The sequence below is a fragment of the Mandrillus leucophaeus genome, unplaced genomic scaffold, assembly GCF_000951045.1.
Source record: "Mandrillus leucophaeus isolate KB7577 unplaced genomic scaffold, Mleu.le_1.0 Scaffold612, whole genome shotgun sequence".
Taxonomy (NCBI): domain Eukaryota; kingdom Metazoa; phylum Chordata; class Mammalia; order Primates; family Cercopithecidae; genus Mandrillus; species Mandrillus leucophaeus.
In genome coordinates, this window is record NW_012106609.1 from 1421953 (window position 1) to 1436844 (window position 14892).

General features: G+C 37.2%; 1 protein-coding gene across 2 annotated transcripts in view; it reads left to right on the plus strand.

Moving 5' to 3' along the window:
• Nucleotides 1-14892, plus strand: part of PPP2R3A (protein phosphatase 2, regulatory subunit B'', alpha) — a 154564-nt gene that overhangs the window by 16569 nt on the left and 123103 nt on the right. The window contains exons 1-2 of one of the 2 annotated variants that reach the window (XM_012000026.1): nucleotides 4906-5371; nucleotides 8997-9263. In XM_012000026.1, coding sequence (XP_011855416.1) covers nucleotides 5240-5371; nucleotides 8997-9263 — 399 coding nt within the window. In that variant the 5' untranslated portion in view covers nucleotides 4906-5239. Of the gene's footprint in view, nucleotides 1-4905; nucleotides 5372-8996; nucleotides 9264-14892 lie in introns of those variants that run through there. The other variant, XM_012000025.1, reaches the window with a different exon arrangement.

Below are 14892 nucleotides of genomic sequence, written 5' to 3' on the forward strand. Positions count from 1 at the left end.
TACTCTAAGGCCTTAGCTGATGCTATCATCTCAGTCTCCATAACTACATTCAACTGAGGCTGTTGAATGATTTTACATGTTTATATATAAAATAAAGGGCTAGGCTAGGCACAGTGGCTCACACCTGTAATCCCAGCACTTTGAGAGGCTGAGGTGGGCAGATTGCTTGAGCCCAGGAGTTCAGGACCAGCCTGGGCAACATGGCGAAACCCTGTCTCTACTAAAAATTCAAAAATTAGCTGGGCACAGTGCCATGCGCCTGTAGTCCCAGCTACTCAGGAGGCTGATGTAGGAGAATAGTTTGAGCCAGGGAGGCGGAGGTTGTGGTGAGCCAAGATCATGCCACTGCACTCCAGCCTGGACAACAGAGGAAGACCCTATCTCAAAAAAGTAAAATAAAGGGCTAGACTTACTTTGGTACAACACATTGCATATATAATACTGTTTTTTAACAGTTATACACAAATCAGAATAAGAGACTTCTTCAGACTAATGTTCAAAATTATTTTCTTTATCCTGTGTATTCAACCCATTTTTTCCTAAAACATCCCATGTAGCTGATTTCCCCAGAAAGAAAGAATTAATATTATAAATCACTATTGTCTTCGTTTTCAAAGGGCGAAGGGCAAGGAATAGTAAGGGGATTCAGAAAGTTCTAAGAAATCTGTCCTAAATTTCAAACTAAGCCTAACAGAATGAATTCTATAAATATAGAATGTGTCATGTCTCACAGTTTTGTTCTCCTCTGTCTCCTACCCAATCTCACCTTCCTTCGGGGTACAGGCTCATTTTAAACTTATTCCTCAGTTTTGTAGGTCCTTTTAGTATAGGGTAAGGGAGCATCTTTTCTCGCTTAGGATGTTAGAGGTTATCCTAAAAAAGAAAAAAAAAATTCGTTTTTAGGGTCATAGTGGAGAGGCCAGCTTCTCTTCCATATAACTCTGCCAGAGGGAACCTGTAAAACTCATGCCTAGCAGCCTACCCTACCTGGTTCTTTTTGAGAAAGGCTGTCTCCCTTGCCCAAGCATGCTTGTTCTGGAGAAAGATACATGGAATGGTAAGGCAGGAAAGGAACCCCAGACCAAGACAGCTGGATCTTGAATTAACAACTGATGTGTTCCAGTCACCCCCACAGCAGAGAGCACCAGTCTCTTGCCTGCTGAAGCTCTCTTATCGTTGTCATCCTGAAGACTCAGATTGAGCACATGGTCCAGATAGGACTTGCCTGTGTCTTCAGTCAGGCAAAGTTCGTGAGTGATCTGCAGGCCAAGAAGAGATGCAGGCAGCTGTGCAGGAAGTGCCTACTGGTGGTAATCAGCTAGCTTGTTAGGACGGACTTAATTATATGCTGCAGGGAGCAGGAGAAAAGATTTTTTAGTTTATTCCAGAAAGACATTCAGAAAACTTTTACAATGGCTCTTTCCATTGTAACTGCACACAGCTCCTAATTTTCCATGTGCTCAAACAATTTATAACCTAAGTGTTTATGAGTCTCTATTTTTCCTCAATTCTGGTTAGTTCCTGCAGGAGAAACCTCTCACCCCAAAACAGCTTTTCTCTTACAATTCCCAGCACCATGGATTGTACATTCCCTTGTGATCAAAGCAGAGAGAGAAGAGAGTAGATCACAGATCATTTATTTCTCTGTAGTGAAATTCCCCTATATTTGATCTTTTCCTAGAAAAGGTCTCTCTAAAAACCATGTTCTTTGGTGCTATATTCCAGTTGTCATGAACTCCTTGAAACTAATTCGTGTTCTCAGATCCTTTCAAAAACCAAGCACATATATTAATACTTCCATTCAAACACAAGTAAATAAGTAAAAAGCAAATAAACCAACTTCATGCTAGTCTTCCTCTGTCAGTAACTCATTGCCACAGACCAGTTCTTTTCTAAGCCCTTTAGTAGTCCTGGTCTTTTTGCTTCTCTGAATTTTTTGGAAAACATTTTGATATATCAAAACTTACAGATTATTTCTTCATCAAAAGACATGAAGAAATATTTTCTTACTTAAGAGTATAATAACAGGGCAGGCTTTTAACCACTGTTCTGACTTTGAAACTTAGCAGATTTATAGGAAGTCAATTAAATGAAAGTATTTCTTGTCCTTTGCTCCAAACCAACATTGTAGTAGAAAGTGCAGTAAGAAAAAGAAGAAGCCACATCTTTATCATCTCTCTAGCTTCATATCCTGCAAAGTGTCTGGCATATACGTGATTATATATAAAAATATTTGTTGAGTAATTGAATGACTATAAAATTAAAATCTAAACTCTTGTCCTCAAGAGTTTAGACACTACTGGAAAATAATGATCAAGTTATAAAATATTACAGTAGAAGCCCTTTTACCTGAACATGATTGAGTTTGCTAGTAGGGAATCATAAACTATATGTGTGTGTACTATAAAATGTGTATAGAAACATTTGAACTCAGGCATTAATTTATTCTGATGTCTTTTGATACAGGGTCAAAGCCTTTTCTCTGAGAATGAGTCTCATACATAATTAGAGTTCTGTGACATATTTCTTTGATAAATCCCACTCATAATATGTTTGTTGTCTGATTTGTGGTTTTAGTTTCTTTAGAGAGAGAACGTAATAGTAAAGCAGTTTGAATGTAGACACCTTCTAAACTTTAGTGAGTTTTCTCTTTCATCCCACCCTTACCTAATTTTAACAACAAAATCTTTAGTAGTTTACTTTTACTAAAACTTAGGGGTTTTTTACATTTTAGAACAACTTTTCTTTTCCACGCTTACATTTTGTCAGTTCATGTAATTGAATTGAGTAGTTACTGTGAAAAGTACAACCAGCATAAACAGACTGAGGACAAATGCAGCTGACTCTTAGCACACAACCCAACTAGTAAGGTAAGAAATATGAGAGTGTAAGAGAAGCTATTAGCCACAAATCCATGTGTGATGGGCATTGGTTGCTTTGTTTCACAGGAGAAATGGAGAGCATTGGCTGAATAAGATAATATGTTAAGTGGAGGTCATTTGAGAGAGGTTATATAGTATTTCACTAAGTGCTGTATATATAAAGTTAAGAATTACAGTAAGGGGACTTAAATAATCAGGAAGCCTTCATGAAATAGTTAAATTTTGAGTTGGATCTTGAAAGATGATTAGAATGTATAATTTGAGGAAAGGGAGCATTCTCAGGAAAGGAATGAACCTGCTCACCTAAAGCCACAGGTTGGTTTTGGGAAGGAGGGGAAATATAATTTAAAGTGTGGTTTAATAGAATAAGCATTAAATTGTAAGTCTAAAGGCCTAATTGCATTCCTACATACCTTTTTGACATTTTATTTAGGAGATAAATAATGAGGGAGAAAAAGAGTATTCTAGTCAGGAGTGTAAGGGAAAAATTTGGGAAAGCCACCCGCCTCAAAGAATTAACATGGAAGCCCAGTGAGAGAGAAAATTGAGAATATAAGGAAAGGCCCAGGATGAAGCATAAGACCAGTGGTTTTCAGTTGTAATCCTCTTTCAATCATAGTACATATCAAAAGCTTTCAGATAAAATTTGATGTGAACAGAAGACTCTGCCACTTAAAAGAAATTCTTTAAAACACAGCTTTAGACACATAAGCCTAATGTATACATTATAAAGAGTTGTCAATGTCTTGAAAAGAAATCAGTGGGAAAAAGCAGACTTAAATTTGTAGGAAATAGTGGAAAACCAAATAATTTAATTTCCACTAAATTAGACAAAGGTTCAGTAAAAGAGGGTTGTAAGCTGTTTTTGTTTTGTTTTGTTTTAATAATATTTGGTGTATATTTTTTAGATATAGAAAATAAATGCTGGTTGATGTGGTTGATTGAAAATAAATATTGAAATCTAAATATTATGTGAGAGAAAACAGCCCTCTGTATCAATGGGTTCTGCATCTAGTTGGAAAAGATTTGGGGAAAAAATATGGTTGCATTTGTATTGGGTATGTATAGACTTCTTTTTTCTTGTCATTATTTCCTAAACAATGGAGTATAACAGCTATTTACATAAGACTTATATTGTATTAGGTATTACAAGTAATCTAGAGATGCTTTAAAGTATATGGGAGAATGTGAGTAGGTTGTATACAAATATTACACATTTTATATAAGAGACTTGAGCAGCCATGGATTTTGGTCCGTGGGGGGTCCTGGAACCAATCCCCCACAGTTACCAGAGGATGACTTTACTTTATGATTCACTTACAAATAACTATATGAGGCAGCTATTTAATATATGATGAAATAATAGGTATTTTAAAAATCTTAACTGATTTCTTTAAAGCTTCTCAAAGGGAGAAATCTTACAAATTCAGTATGTACTATGTCATTGCTGTTTGATCATCTTTTCTGTCCTTTTTGTTTTAGCCACATTTGACTTGCTTATATGTATCTAAAACTTATTTTCTATGGCATTCAGTTGTTCTACTTTCTTAACCAATACTTCTGAGAACAAATTTTCAGTATGTTCATAATCAGTTCAAGAAAATGTTTGATAACTAAGATAGTCTTTTGCTTTAAAAAATGTTAAATCTGAGATCAACAGATCTTTTTGTAAATTCCCATTTGAGAGTGAAAGTTTCTGTTTTTCCTCTTATTTTGACTGGGAGAGACCTGGAGAGTTTTGGATATTTACTTTGCTTCGAATAAAAAATAAAAAACTATTCTTAAAATAATAGTTTCAAATTCAAAGTTCATTATCCTGTTCTTTTTTTATATAAAATATTAAAGAGAAAAAGCTGAAAATGTTCTACATGCACTTTTTCTTCTAGTTTGAAAAGAAACTGCTTTATGTGGATTGACACCTCACATACTCTGAGTTTAAGAAGTTAGCATTATCTGAGAAGGTACTATTTTTAGGTCCAGCTGTAATGTTTCTAACTTTGGTACACAGAGTAGTGGGTGCTTCCTTTCCCAGAAGGCTCCGTATTCTCAACATGTGCAGGTCAATTTGACATAAAGCTTCCAACAAGGAGCAACAGGCCCGTTGCAGGCTGTGTTTATAACTTGAAAATTATGAACAGGTATTGGGAGCCACAGACTGTATTTGGGAACCAGCTGCATGTCAGGACAAGCATAGATTGTGGTCCGTGGAGGCTGGGAGAGCACAATGCTTGAATTTCATTTCTTTGGGAGATAAGAAGAAAAAAATCTTCCTACCTGACAAGATTGACAACTTGCTAAATCTGATTATCTTCAGAAGTGTGCTGGACAGTTGCGAAGTAAACATTCACTTTTCAAAGATGATGATCAAGGAAACATCTCTACGAAGGGACCCGGATTTAAGGGGAGAGCTAGCTTTCCTGGCAAGGGGCTGTGATTTTGTTCTCCCTTCACGGTTTAAGAAGCGGCTGAAGTCATTTCAGCAGACACAGGTTTGAAATTTGGGTGTTTTGTTTTTTTTTTTAATATTTTTATTACTAATAAAACCATCCAGTGAACTAACTCACAAATAATTTTACAGCTCCCTTGTATCTTGATATTAGATCAAGGAATTAATGTGTGTCCTCTATTCAGCTATTTGCAGAAAGCTATTTGCAGAGGGATTCCAACAGGTTTAAAAATAGACCTTTTGGACCTGGAGTACAGTACTCACATTTTTCTCTTGTGGAGAAGGAATCCAGTTTTAGAGACAACAAATACAACTTAATGAATGTTTTACAATTTAGCTAGAAAATTACTAGAATTTTTAATAGAAATATCCTTGAGAAATTAGAATTTCTGTATTAAAAGCCTTGTTTGCACTTTGAATCAGTAGATTATATATTAGTGTGCATACACATCTGTAACAAATGTTTGTTTAAAAAGTATGTTAATCCTGGTAATCTTTTTTAAAAACAAGACATATTTGTCTATATAGACAATTGTGTATGTGTGTGTCGTAATGTATGTAGATAGCAAAGAATGGTGGTTACTTCTAGATTGTGAAAAAATGTCTTCCCTAAGCAGGCTGTGCAATTGAGTCGTTTCTGCCTATGATGAGTATTTTACAGAGTCCCTACTTGCTTGCTTAAAATCTATGGCAGTGTTTCACCAAACAAGTGCCTAACATGGACTACAATATAAATCAAGGACTGTACAAATGATGGCCATCCAAAATCCGGCAAGAAACCATAGTTTTATGGTTATTCTGACCCAGAATAATCTCAAATTATTTGGGTAAATATGAAATTGCTTTTTTTGTAGGTCAAAAATGATCAAATATTGGAAATGCTACAGTGACATAATAGCACAAGGAAACTATTCTGAATGAATATCTAAGTGATACTGTGTTTATAGCGAAAGACTGAAATGGAGAATTGAAATACTTTACCCAGCTAATTATATTCTAATGCTGCTCCTAGACTGGACTGAAACCACTGTATCCAAAGTGAGCAGATGCTAAACTTGCCAGTAAATTTGGCAGAATTTTTATTACTAGGTTTTCTTCCATAATGTTTGTAAACAACCAGTTTTATTCAGCTACTTTAAGGTTTAAATTATATGTCTCCTATAGAACTCAATGAAAAGTAAATTGAGTACCCAAAAGCTCAAAATAAATGCATTATTTTAGTGTTATTTTCCTTTTAAATATTAACATCAATTTTATTAAATACGGAATTGACCAGTGAATTAATAAATAGTTGCCTATCAGTGAATTGCTCTGTGTTAAGTACACTAAGAAAAGCAGAACAGAATATTTTATAATGAGATATTTTCCCATTCAAATAAAATCTTTGGCAGCCAGTGTTCTGAGTATCACTTATTTCTGTCAAAGCAAAAGCAGAGAGTTAACATTGAAGACCTTGCTCTAAACCTTTCCCACTAGTGTGTATTCATGAGACGCTCAGGTTTCATCCCTACTGGCACCAGTGGTCTTAATTCTATGGGCATAACTGCCCTAGATGTCACACCACAGAAAACATTGGTGATTGTACACCTGTACCTCACAAATCTCTTTCAGCATAGAATAATGGAAAGGAATGACACTAATATAAATGGTCTAGGTAAAGCCCCTGAAGAATTCTGTGCCTTACTTTAGAATTTTAAGAACACTCTGAACAATAATAATAACGTATTGACTTCTGGGACTATGTAATATTTACAGATTTAGCATTGAGGCAGAGAGAAATGTTGACTTAAAATGGATTGTCAATTTGTTAACTCAAAACTGGTTTATAAACTTCAAATTGCTTTACATATGTAAATGATTATTTTATTTATTATTGAATCTGAAGGATTATGCCCAATTACGCTTCATCTAATTTTTTTGAGAATCTCATCCTTTGGTATTGTCATTCATTTTCTTACATGATAGATAGATCTCTGCCCAGCACTGTTCTGAACCTTTTACCTATATTACATCTTACAATTTCCTTTAATCCTTACAACAACCTTCTAAGAAGTAGACATTGTAATTTCTGTTTTATTATTGAAATTCCAAAAGGTTAAGTAACCATTTTGAGGTCACAGACCAGTAAGCCATCAGTGTTTTAAGTTTTTCATGTTTCATTGGCATCACTTCCCTTTGTTCTGTTTCTTCCTTGACTATTGCTTTATACGGGTAACATCCTGATAACTGTAGCAAAGACATGGTGTGACAACTGGCCTTCATATCCCTAATAGTCTTAAATATATGAGCAGACTCCATTCTGTGTATTAATGTCAGATATTAATATAGGGAAATTGGGCTATTATGACAAAAATAGGAGATTTAACCATTTTCATATATTTATATGAATAAATCTTATCTCTTTATAAAACTCACATTTTTAAGGGTAGCTAAGATTTTTATCCTGAAGTTGAAAATTATATGATAAACCTATATGTTAAGAAGAAATATGATAGATCTACTTCTTACAGATATATCATTGTTCAAACTTTAGAGATGGCATTAGAGTAATTTAAGGAAGAACATTTGAATACTTTGTGTTCATAATACCTATAAAACATATTTAGCTAGTCAACAGTTATATTCATCTTTCGTACTTTATGTAACATCTAATACAGTACCATGTTCATGAGCCTTGATAGTCTGGCCATTAATTAAGAGTAGAAATTAGAACTATGAAAATTCTAATGGAATCTTTTTTGCTTTTTCTGATAAGAATCTCAGAAGTAAATTGAGTCTTTATTGGTAAGATAAATTTCTACCTGAATAATGGTGTACCTCCCCTCCCTTTTTCCTAAATCATGGGCAATCTCAGTCTCCTCATTGCCTCCCCGCCACTCTTTACTGACTTTTCTAATGTCTCTTTATAGTATGCCACCTCAAATCATTTTTTTAAAAGAAGAAGAATATAAACTAAATGAGTTATTAAACTGTAAAGGGAGTTTGGTTGTGATGAAATCAATGACCATGGTTTTTGCCTATTGGAGCAAACCACAAATAAGATAAATGTGTATCTTGCAGAAAATGGCATGGCCCTAGTGGCAAATAAATCAACCAGGTAGGGGACATTTCAGAATTAAAATGCTTTAATTTTCTTAACAGAGATTTTCTCAGCATCTGGGGCTGGCAGTGATTCTGCCTTAGCAAAGTCAAACTAGAGAAGGTAAAAGGAGCCCCTTCCCCAAATACTTTTTGGATATATATATTTAAAAGGAACTTGTTTTTGCCTGTTCAAGGAAAGATAAAGTCACAGAAAGACCAAGAACTGTCTTCAGAATGAATGTATTAATCCAGTTCCAACAGAGTGAGAATACACCTCGAGATTCTTAATATATCAACTAACATTGCTCTTTGATTCTTTTGAAATGTCTGCCAAATAGCTGATGGAGAAACTTATGTATTTTTTTAAACATAAATCTATGTAAACTTGAGTACTGGCAGATATTAATTAATTAATTAATTTAGTGCAGGTAAGCATTCCCTAGAAACATGCTTACCACCCTTTAGAGTACATGAAGCCCTTAATCTCTCCTGTCTCTGATTGTGGTTTCTTACATTGCTCATGAGGATTTTCAGTAAATGAATGCTGTTTAAATTTTTTGTGTCTCATAATCTTATTTTTCTTTTAGATTCAAAATAAACCAGAAAAGAAACCTGGAACACCACTCCCACCTCCAGCCACCTCTCCAAGTAGTCCCCAACCTCTGTCCCCGGTTCCCCATGTGAATAATGTTGTGAATGCACCATTGTCCATAAACATTCCACGATTCTACTTCCCTGAAGGACTCCCAGATACCTGCAGTAATCATGAACAGACTCTAAGCAGAATTGAAACTGTTTTCATGGATATTGAAGATCAGAAAGCAGACATTTATGAAATGGGGAAAATTGCAAAGGTAATGTAACTACTAAATGATTTATAATCTCCCCTTCTCTAGAAACCCTGATCCCCCACTCTTCACTGCCTCTTTGCCCTGTTTTGAAGCATGCATGGAGTTGTTGTTTTTTTTTTTCTTCCATAGTGGTCTTCCATTTCAACCTCCTATTTAATATAAGAATCCCTTCCAAGACACCACCAATTCATAAATTCATTCTCTGCTTGAATGCTTTCAGACACTAAAAGCTCTGCCTTGCCAGACAGCCTGGTCCATTGTTAAATACTTGGTTGTTAGAAAATTTTTCCTTGTGCTGAATAGGAATCTGATTTTTAGTCCCACCCATTGATCATAACTGCCCTAATGCCAGACAAGGAAGCAGTAGACCATCTCAATACAGTCATTTTACCCAGAAATAAATGGATTTGACAATAGGAAGCAAGTCTTTGGAACTTTCAAATATATCCAACTGCTTCTGAGTTAAAATCTTATCCCTCTAATGTCAGGACTCCTCTGACTTGATTCTATACCTCTAGCCAGAACAGTTAATACTTAGCATAACCATCAGATTATATTTGATTATGCCATTTCCCAATTTAGCAATATTCAGGAATTCCCACCCTCTATAGCAGTGCTTTGTTTTGTTTGGGCTTTATTTTTATTATGCATGAATATTGAAGAGTCAGGTCACACTTCAGGCTTTAGCAGTAGTTTTAGGCTATGCTTCAAAAGGCAGAGGGGTTTAGTACGCTAAGGGCTGCATGGAGGCAAGTAGGAGACCAAGTGGGAAAACCTAGGAGCCCATGCACACTTCCACTGAGAAGGGTTCCCCTGCTTTCAGGAGTAATGGTAAAAAGTTGGAAAACTACCATTCTTCAGGATAAACCTCAAACTTCTCTTCCTGGCATTCCATGGCTTCCACAGCCTGGCCCCAGAGTTTTTTTTTCCAAACCTGCCTAAAACTTTCCTATATAATCGTGACCCTCTTGCCCTCTCATAGGCACACCTCTGCATTTGAGCTCTCAGAGTTCTCCCTCCAGAGTGGGCTTCCCCTCTTGCCAACCTCCTCAGCATCCACTTTGTTGAAGACCTATCTTCCATTGTGTATTATTGGAGAAGTCCCTGAACCCTCACTTATCATGCCCTGCCCTACCTCTGACCTCACAAAGCATTTGTCGTTGCTGTTAAATGACATGTAACTAGAGTGATTTTAAAGGAAATGAAAAGGAATTCTTTCTTCTCTTTCTTCATCCCTCCTTCTTAAAAATTGCTTGTTGATCCCCTAGATGCTTTTAATGAAAAACAAACTCATTCCAGAAATAAGAGCTTATCTGTTTCCATTCCATTTTACTTGTGAGGGAACTGCAGTTCTACAAATACTTATTTGAAGTCACAGAGCTAGTTCATGCCGGGAGGCAAGTTGTCTAACTTCTGGCGCGGTGCTGTTTCTACCTATGTCATCTCCCTGGACATGTGGTAACAGTAACTAACTTCCAGTTAATAGCCACACAAATATATTACAAGTTCTTTAAGGGCATTCAGGATTTTCTTACCCAATTCTTTTAGAGGTGGCTACTACGTTAGATGACAGAACCCTGATGATAAAATTTCTGAATGGGCTGGAACTATGGCTGTAAGTCCAAAAGATAAAATTTAGCAAGGGTGAATGAAATTTGCATTTGAAGGTAATATGGTAACTACATAAATTCCAACAGGATGTTTCTTTTTTTTTTTTTTTTTTTTTTGAGACAGTTTTGCTCTTGTTGCCCAGGCTGGAGTGCAATGGCACTATCTTGGCACACCACAACCTCTGCCTCCCAGGTTCAAGTGATTCTCCTGCCTCAGCCTCCCGAGTAGCTGGAATTCCTCAGGCGTGCACCACCACACCTGGCTAATTTTTGTATTTTTAGTAGAGATGGGGTTTCTCCATGTTGGTCAGGCTGGTCTCGAACTCCCGACCTCAGGTGATCCACCCACCTCGGCCTCCCAAAGTTCTGGGACACCAACAGGGTGTTTCTAACATGAGAGCAATTTGTGTGAAAGAGACAGAAGGTTTCATGGATTGCTTCAGGTAAGCAGACAAAGAGAAACTCTCCAGATTAGAGCATAGTAATTCCCTGGTACAGTGCTGAGGTCACCACGTCTGGAGAGCCGTTCTTCCTCTGAATAGTCCCAACTGCTGACTGAGGAGCCCATTCTCCTGTGTCTTTGTACTGCTTTGTCTCCACATCCTTTATGGTCTGGCCTCCCATTCCTGTGCCATGGTAGCCCTGCCTTGCTCTGTGGCTCAGGGCCCCGCTAGCACTCCACAGATTCAGTGAGAGGAGAGCAGAAAGCCTAAAGACTCCACAGTGCTCAGGGGAGGTGTCGAAAAGAATATAGTCAAGGCAGGGTAGAGGTCTCTGGAAGATGGGGAGCCAGAGGAATGACTTTGCCATTTATGTGCAGTGAGAATCAGTCTGTATGTGGCATCAGAAAAAAACAGCAGTGTTGAAACTGACAGATAACATGGAGAAGTTTAAAAAGATAGAAAACTAATTTATTTAGCCATAGTAACAGTCGTTTACAAAACAATTTGCTTCTTATACCTAATAATCATGTGGTGCAATAGCGATTATACATATATATGTCTGATTAACTTGTTTGAATTATACTTAATTATAGCCCTCAATTCTATTCATGGGCACCAAGCCTTTTTGTTCATTGCTTTTAGATCTTAATTATCAGCTCAGGTAGCAAAGTAAACTGCACATACCTTTAAAAAGTTAAAACCAATGTTGCATTTTTATAAAATGAGGATGCGTGGGCAGGCACAGTAACTCATGCCTATAATCCCAGGACTTTGGGAGGTTGAGGCAGGAGGATCGCTTGAGCCTGGGAGTTCAAGACCAGCCTGGGCAACATAGTGAGACCCCATCTCTACAGATAATAATTTTTAAAAATTACCTGGGTGTAGTGACATGTGCCTGTGGTCCTAGCTACTCAGGAGACTGAGGCAGGAGGATCAGAGACCGAGCCCAGGAGGTTGAGGCTGCAGTGAGCCATGATCACGCCACCACACTCCAGCCTGGGTGACAGAGTGAGACCCTGTCTCAATAAAAAGTTGGGGGCGGGGATGTGTATATAATTACCTGGGAAGTTGAGGGGGATGCGTATATAATTACCTGAAAATATAATCATGTGTGTGTCAGTTTGTATTTTTTTTTTGCCTCTTTATTCTTAAAACCGTTTATTTAAAAGTTGATATAATCATGTCTTCCAGTTAGCTAATTCTCTTTTTTTCTAATGTTATTTCCATGGTTTGTTGGGAAACAGGTGGTGTTTGGTTACATGAGTAAGTTATTTAGTGATGATTTGTGAGATTATGGTGCACCCATCACCCAGGCAGTATACCATGCACCCTATTTGTAGTGTTTTATCCCTCACCCCTTCCTGCCCTTTCCCCCTTAGTCCCCAAGGTCCATTGTGTCATTCTTACGCCTTTGCATCCTCATAGCTTCACTCCCACTTTTGAGTGAGAACATACGATGTTTGGTTTTCCATTCCTGAGTTACTCCACATGAAATAGTCTCCAATCTCATCCTGGTCACTGTGAATGCCATTAATTCATTCCTTTTTATGGCTGAGTAGTATTCCATCGTACACACACACACACACACACAGAGCACAGTTTGTATATCCATTTGTTGATTGATGGGCATTGGGTTGGTTCCACGTTTTTGCAATTGCGAATTGTGCTGCTATAAACATGCATGTACAAATATCTTTTTTTACAGTGACTTCTTTTCCTCTGAGTAGATACCCAGTAGTGGGATTGCAGGATCAAATGGTAGTTCTACTTTTAGTTCTTTAAAGAATCTCCACACTGTTTTCCATTGTGGTTGTACTAGTTTACATTCCCACCAGCAGTGTGGAAGTGTTCCCTCTTCACTGCAGCCGTGCCAACATCTACTGGTTTTTTTGTTTGTTTGTTTTTGGGTTTTTTGTTTTGTTTTGCAGGGGTAAGGTGGTATTGCATTGTGGTTTTGATTTGCGTTTCCCTGATCATTAGTGACATTGAGCATTTTTTATATGTTTATTGGCCATTTGTATATCTTCTTTTGAGAATTGTCTATTCATGTCATTAGCCCACTTTTTGATGGGATTTTTTTTTCTTGTTGTTATGAGTTCATTGTAGATTCTGGATATTAGTCCTTTGTCAGATGTATAGATCGTGAAGACTTTTTCCCACTCTGTGGGTTGTCTGTTTACTTGCTGACTGTTCCTTTCACTGTGCAAAACCTCTTTAAGTCCTAGCAATTTATCTTTGTTTTTATTACATTTGCTTTTGGGTTCTTCGTCATAAAATCTTTGTCCAAGCCAATGTCTAGAAGGGTTTACCCAGTGTTATCTTCTAGAATTTTTATAGTTTCAGGTCTTAGATTTAAGTCCTTAATCCATCTTGAGTTGATTTTTGTAAAAGGTGACAGATGAGGATCCAGTTTCATTCTCCTACATGTGACTAGCCAATTATCCCAGCACTATTTGTTGAAAAGGGTATGCTTTCCCTACTTTGTGTTTTTGTTTACTTTGTCAAAGATCAGTTGGCTGTATTTGGCTTTATCTCTGGGTTCTCTATTCTTTTCCACTGTCTATGTGCCTATTTTTATAACAGTACCATGCTGTTTTGATGACTGTGGCCTTATAGTATAGTTTGAAATCAGGTAATGTGATGCCTCCAGATTTATTCTTTTTTCCTAGTCTTGCATTGGCCATGCAGGCTCTTTTTTGGTTCCATATGAATTTTAGAATAGTTTTTTTTCTAATTCTGTGAAGAATGTTGGTGGTATTTTGATAGGAATTGTGATGGGAATTGCATTGAGTCTGTAGATTGCTTTTGGCAGAATGGTCATTTTCACAATATTGATTCTACCCATCCATGAGCATAGTATGTGTTTCCATTTGTTTGTGTCATCTGTGATTTCTTTCAGCAGTGGTTTGTAGTTTTCCTTGTAGAGGTCTTTCACCCCCTTGGTTAGGTGTATTGCTAAGTATGTTTTTGTTTGTTTGTTTGTTTTTTGGGTTTTTTTTTTGCAGCTGTTGTAAAAGGGATCGAGTTTTTGATTTGATACTCAGCTTGCTCACTGTTGTTGTATAGAAGAGCTACTGATTTGTGTACATTAATTGTGTATTCGAAAACTTTGCTGAATTATTTTATCAGTTTCAGGAGTTTTCTGGAGGAGTTCTTAGGATCTTCTGGATAAATAATCATATCATCAGCAAACAGCGAGAAATTGACTTCCTCTTTATTTTTGTTTTTTTTTTGTTGTTGTTGTTGTTGTTGTTGTTGTTTTATTTTTGAGACGGAGTCTTGCCCAGACTGGAGTGCAGTGTCTCGATCTCGGCTCACTGCAAACTGCAAGCTCTGCCTCCTGGGTTCACGCCATCTCCTGCCTCCGCCTCCCAAGTAGCTGGGACTACAGGCGCCTGCCACCATGCCGGCTTATCTTTTGTATTTTTGGTAGAGACAGGGTTTCACCGTGTTAGCCAGGATGGTCTCGATCTCCTGACCTCATGATCCACCTGCCTCAGCCTCCCAAAGTGCTGGGATTACAGGCGTGAACCACCACGCCCGGCCAACTTCCTCTTTATTGATATGGGTGCCCTTTAT